This window comes from Myotis brandtii, unplaced genomic scaffold, assembly GCF_000412655.1.
Source record: "Myotis brandtii unplaced genomic scaffold, ASM41265v1 scaffold344, whole genome shotgun sequence".
Classification (NCBI taxonomy): domain Eukaryota; kingdom Metazoa; phylum Chordata; class Mammalia; order Chiroptera; family Vespertilionidae; genus Myotis; species Myotis brandtii.
In genome coordinates this window covers 8358430-8364744 of record NW_005363247.1, presented here as the reverse complement: position 1 = coordinate 8364744, position 6315 = coordinate 8358430, and the positions used below count along the sequence as shown (strand labels likewise).

At 38.0% G+C, this 6315-nt stretch overlaps 1 protein-coding gene across 1 annotated transcript; it reads right to left on the bottom strand.

Moving 5' to 3' along the window:
* Positions 1-3990: 3990 nt before the first annotated feature.
* Positions 3991-4511, bottom strand: LOC102261685 (60S ribosomal protein L26). Its single transcript, XM_005871530.2, has one exon. It carries the CDS (start codon positions 4478-4480, stop codon positions 4043-4045), a length of 438 nt encoding a protein of 145 aa, XP_005871592.1. The 5' UTR covers positions 4481-4511; the 3' UTR covers positions 3991-4042.
* Between the last annotated feature and the right edge of the window lie 1804 nt (positions 4512-6315).

The following is a 6315-nucleotide window of genomic DNA, read 5'->3' as shown; positions in this document are numbered from 1 at the left end:
CCAAATTTAAATCCTAGTTCTACCACTTCTCAAACTTCAGTTACTGTCTGTAGCCTCCTAACCTCACTTTTTGATTTGTAAAGTGACATTTAAAAGTGCCTGTCTTAGGGTTATAAAGATTAAGTGAAATATAACATCAGTAAGAAGTTTAGCACAGAGCCTGATACATAATGTACACTTGCTTATTAGTTGGTAAATGTGCATTGTGTATCACATGACTTAAGATTACCAAAAGGGAGATTTCAAAGGCATCTTTCCTGTTTTCAAGGTCACTAATATTTCAATTATGATCCTTTTGGTGCTTTGCTTTTTGTTTTTATAGAGAAGAACATATGCTTTGCTTGTAGCCTTGCATCATCTACTGCCCATTTCTATTAGATAAGCTTTTTTTATTGTCTAAAGTTTTACATATGTCTCCTTTTTCCCCAATTGACCCCCTCCCCCATATTAGATAAGCTTTTGCTACAAGACATGTAGTTTATTCTTGTGCTGATTTGTGGTGTTGGTAGCCATTGCTCTGTTCTTTCCCCAGAACCATAAAGATCTTTAGGTACAAACTAGAAGGTTAGTACAGCTGAGGTAATCATTCTTTTAGTTAAGTATTCAGTAAATTTTCAGGGAAAACACACAATTGCCTAATTAAAGAACTCAGCAGATAAACTTGCTGCCCTACAGACTTATCAGCCACTCCCACAGGATGGAGGGATGAGTTCTTAGGTTGTCAGGAGAGCACTTCCTGAGGTATAGATTTATCTTCTGTCACATTCAATACTCTGGGTGGGCTAAGGCTCATCATTGTTCACCTCGCCTCAGAACATCTCTAGAGAACATCAGATCATATCTTAGTTTGACCTTGATTTGCTTAATGAAGTACTAGAACCATCTTATGCAACTGTATAAGGCTGGGGATGAGGTAAAGTTCAGAATAGCCATGAGCTAACAGTTGTATAGGGTGTCCCAAAATTCACGCAAGATTTGCAATTCAATTCAATTGCAAATTGCAAATCTTGTGTGAATTTTGGGACACCCTATATAATAACCAGGAGTGTGGGAATAACTCCAAAGCCTACAACACTCGCAAAGACTAATATGGTATATTTTAAAAATTGCAAGTTTTTTAAACAATATTGCAAATAATGATTACATTAAAATTCTATATAACATTTAGAATCAGATTATTGTAGGCTTAATTCTGTAATTAGGAACATGCCTCATAATACAAATATGTTATTTTGGATGTCACAATATTATTTGCTTCCATTTTTTAAAAGGCACCACTTGAAATGAATTTTTTTAAAAAAATTGTTTACTGTTGGTAGAAGAGGTTTGGCCTTCATTAAAAGAAAATATATGTTCACACATCAGTTCTCCAAGTGTTTGATGTTGTATAAAGTGATATCGGGAGGGAGTACACAGATTTTTTTAAGGTAAAATTTCTGTTGGCTAAAAGCCCCTCTGCTTCTGAAGAGATAGCAATTACATGACAGTACAAGGTAGTACACCACAGAGCCTCCTCTCATTGATCTAGTGCCGAGGAAACTGTAAGGGTAAGTGAAAGGCCAGAGTGATTTGGTGAGTTGTTTGGGGGAAGAGGGATTTGGTTAAATATGAATACTGACAAAGAGAAATGCAGAAAATGCAAAGGACAGAAGTGAATGTAGAATGCTTGTTATGCTGTATTTGGGAAATGAGTGTTGTGCTACAAGGGACCAAATTAAAGATGATTTTGAAAACATTTTTAAATGTTTAACTTGATGTATCAGGAAAAAGCTATAATCAATTTTGAGCCGTGCAATGATTTGATTTTAAAGGGAGATGGAGTAGAACTAAGGAAACTATCCCTGTCAGACAGTGGATTGATGGGAGGGGGTCTAGAGTCTAAAAGCTTTCCCACCCAATCAGCTTAAAGATTAGGTTAAAACAATCTGGAATATAATCCTATTATATCATTCTGGAGTTATAGAGATTCTTCGCTACCTTGTTTTTATTTTAGAGGTGAGGAAATACCTTTGGATATAAAATTACTTGCCCAGAGTCACTAGAGTGAAATAAGGTTGGGAGTGAGTGGGAGGAAAAGATGGAATCGATATGTTCCAGGGAAGTGAATGGTAGGAAAACCAGCTGTCAGGTGCTTTGGATCTTTGGGGCCCCTTCAAAGTCACTCAGACCCACAAACTCCAGGCTGTCGTCCTGGTCCTGAGACAGGGGAGAGCCCTCACAACCAGTCCCAGGTTTTGTGTCTTACTCTCCCCAAAGTTTCCTTCCTTTTTAGAAAACCAAGTTTGGTTATTTATCCCCCTGCACCCCTATAATAAGCCTTTTTATCTTCTCACAGGCCCAAGAAAACCCATCTCAATAAACAGAAGCCCTGAGTGGAACATTGCTGGTTTCTTGTGGGGAGGTGGGAGAAGAGCAGTGCTGGGAGCAGTTCTCTTTCTTTGAGCTCAAGGCTGTTGAGGTACCTTGAGAAGATCAGAAAAATATATTATTCTCTAACTTGATCTTTCTCCAGTTTTCAATATGTGGAAAAATAGGTCTTTCTATGAAGTTTCCTATTCCTCCTTCTTTAAACAAATTTTGAAAAGTCATATTTCTTCTGTGTCAGCAGGATGCATGCTAAGTGCAGTGCTCTGGTGGTGACTACATAGGAAGTAGAATGGAAATTATAGTTTACAGCGTGAAATGGATGGCACAAGGCTTTTATCTTAATGTAAGCATATCCATAAGTGTAGCCTGAATTGAATTAAGAGCCTACCACTGATGCAGTCTTACAGGAAGCTTCATCTAAAATAAATGGAGCTGTGAAATTACTGGCTTACTTGGGCTTAACCTTTCCATCAACTAACCTCAGATTTAAGTCATTTGTTTAAAACCAATAAACATTCTCCCTAGGTTTGTTTTAATCTAATATTAATTTTTTCAGAGTCTAGATTTTCATTTTAATATGCTCATTATTATTGCAAATATTTAAACATCTCATACAATTCATACCCTCAGAAACATGACTTTATCTAAAGAAGGAAAAAGGTAACTCTGATTAGCTCTTGTAAAACTGAGTGTGTGTCTCCTTTCTCAGCATGCCCCCTATTGAAGACGGATCTCATCTCTTTATTTGAGGAGTGGCTCAACGACTCAGCTAGAGTTCAGATCCCTCTTTTACGATCAGTCTGATCACTTTATAGCCACAACTTGTATAATATTTTTTTCTGAATACCCAACAAAATAAATTACTGTTCTGGACAGTAGGATCTGGTGGGTGGGTGGGGGTGGTTTGTGAGAAAATGCAGGAAGAAGGAGAGGAACCAATAATTACATAAATTTTTATGAAAGAAAATATTGTAAAGGCACTGGCAAAATCCACTCTAAAACAAAAATTTAAACTTTCTTTTTAAAAATACATATAATGCTGAAGTCAACCAGCTATTGTTAAGATAATTAATTTTCACCAAACATATCTAATGACCCAAAGGCTTAGTATCATCATCTCCAATCTTGTAAATTTGAGCATCCAAATTCTTCCACCTTTAACTGAGTTTATCCTGAAAGTGTTAACCTGTATATTAGCTAAGCCTTCCTTAATGATATCTTAGATCTATAAAGTGTTTCTTAAAGAATCAATTTTACTTCTCTTTGGAAAGCAAATACAGTGGCAGACCTGGATAATTGTTTACACAACACAGTCAAGGTGACAGAAACTTATTCAGGATCCCCTTCCACACATAGAAGGCTCAGGTAAAGGAGGGGCTTGCTTTCATGATGCCTTCTGGTTAAGCGTGGTGACTCTGACGCCCTGGCAAGGGAAAAGGGCAGTTCACTCACGGTTTTTATCTGGTGGGAAGGAACATTATTTCATGAAAGCATTTTGTATAGTTTTCTATAAAAAATGAGGAAATGTACGTCTTTAATCTGTAGATAGGATATTGTTAATTTCTAATTATTCATGTTCTTAAATATAGTGAAATATCAATGAACAAATGTCTGAGATTGTTCTTTTATTTTTTTTCATTTTAAGTTTTTAATGAAAGTTTTATATAATATTACTTTATTCCTGCATCTTCTCAATTGTTTCTTCCTTGTATTTTCCCTTTTCCTTTCCTACTTGGTGAGATTTGTTTTTACGTTCAAGGATCTTTTTGCGGTCTTTGTCCAGCTGTAGGCTAGTGATAACCACCTTGCTGGGGTGAATGCCCACATGAACAGTTGTCCCATTAGCTTTCTCTCGTTGCACTCGTTCAATGTAGATGACATATTTCTTCCTGTAAACCTGGACTACTTTGCCAATTTGCTGCCCTTTGTAATGTCCTCGAACAACCTGAACCTCGTCATCCTTTCGGATGGGTATGGACTGAACATTGTACTTCTGTCTCAGCTCTTTGGAAAGAGGAGACGACATGATCTTCCTTCGAATGTGGGAAGGTACATTGAAATGCCTTTTACGGTTCTTGCTCCAGTCAGAAGTCACAAAGGGGTTGAACTTCATTTTGACCGCTGGTGATCCTATGATGGCCGCCTGAGATTGTTCTTTTATGTTGCCTGTGTTTTTAAATTTGTTTTGTCACCTAATCTGAAGTTGCCTTTCTAACTGACCCTCTATGAGAATACCTTGATTCAAACGTAGCATTGGTCCCTTCCCAGTTGAGAGCAAACAAAGTTGATGCTAAGCAGCCATTCATTCCTTCTACTGTCTTTTCCTCGCTGACACTAAACAGTCATTAGTCATTACCTCTGCAAAGTCAGTTTCTCCATGGCCTTTCTTCATCCTCACACTCCACTTGGACCTTCTTTGGCAATCCAGCATTTAGGCCCTTCCAGTTCCCTCCACCCATCTCCTATTGGCATCTGCAGGGAGCTTCTGTCAGTCATTTCCCATTGCTTTTGTAAACTACTTGCTCTCTGTATTAGTTTATTTAACTGCATGAATTCAATTTTTTTTCATTTTGTTTACTTTATCTTAAGTTGTTTAGTTTTTAAGAATAAAGGCATTAGCAAGTAAGTGAAGAAATTATTTCAGGGAAGATAATCTTCCTAAATCTCAGTCATCAGCTCTCCTTCCCTGAGTCACCTGATGCCTTAGAGATGAGTAGTGATAGATTGGCTCAGGCTCAGTGACTGCAGGCATATTCTTTGGAGTCTGCATGCCTTATGCTGAAATCTTTAGGATATGGAGTCTCACAAAACCTCACTGCAGCCTCACCTACTGGCCCCGCTCCTGCTTCACTTACCCTGATCTCTTCTTCCAGGGCGGAGTGGATTAGCAAGTGGGGAGGCAAGGAGGATGGTGGGAGTTCCTTCCCGTTTTTATCTAAAGATGTTTCTTTGGTGCATTCATTGTTTTCTAACATTCTGGATGTTATTTCAATTAGTGCCCCCTGCCTTCTTATCATTTTGTACCTGAAATGAACTATTCAACAACAAAAATATCATTGCAATGATAAGAATGAATTTTCTTTACCAGCAAAATTAATGTTTCCATAGACTGTTTGTTACATTGTGCACGAAATGATACAAAACATACCACCTTGATTTCTCATCTCAAAGAGTTCTGTACTTCCTGGAAGCTTGGTGAGTGTGCTACTGCACTGAGCCTTCCCCTTGCACCATGGGATGACAGCTTGACAGCCGAATATGTCAGTTGGGCGCCGTTTCTCATATTTCTGAGTAGTACTCTAACAGGATTTGTAAAAACATCATTTGGTTTTCACTGTAGTCATGTACCCTTGTCTCAATACTTTGATTTTGCTTTTGACACATTCCTACAGATGATTGAGGCTGACATTGAAATCTAACATATGAATTATATGTAGAATCTGTACCAAAATACAGGGTATCCCCCAAAAAATGTATACACACTTTAACAGCTGATAGCTCAATTTTGAAAATGAAATGTATTTTAATAAACACTGCCTTGCCCTAGCTGGTTTGGCTCAGTGGATAGAGCATTGCCCTGTGGACTGAAGGGTCCCAGGTTTGATTTCAGTCAAGGGCACATGCCCAGGTTGCGGGCTTGATCCCCAGGGGAGACATGCAAGAGGCAGCCAATCAATGATTGTCTCTCATCATTGATGTTTCTATCTCTCTCTCCCTCTCCCTTCCTCTCTGAAATCAATAAAAATGTATTTTTAAAAAATAAAATAAATACTGCCTTTATAATTATTCAAAATGTGTGTGTAAATTTTGGGGGGACACCCTATAGACACACTACCCAGGGATTTCTCAGGTTCTTCCATCAAAGAGAATGGTCAGAAACGGCTGAATTTTTCTAGACTGTCTCACAACGGCACTTTAAGATGAGACAAGGGTAGACAAGAAAGAAAA

What these genes read in the sequence shown, in the direction of transcription:
- LOC102261685 (XM_005871530.2), bottom strand. Translation starts at nt 4,480, where the DNA reads ATGAAGTTCAACCCCTTTGTGACTTCTGACTGGAGCAAGAACCGTAAA.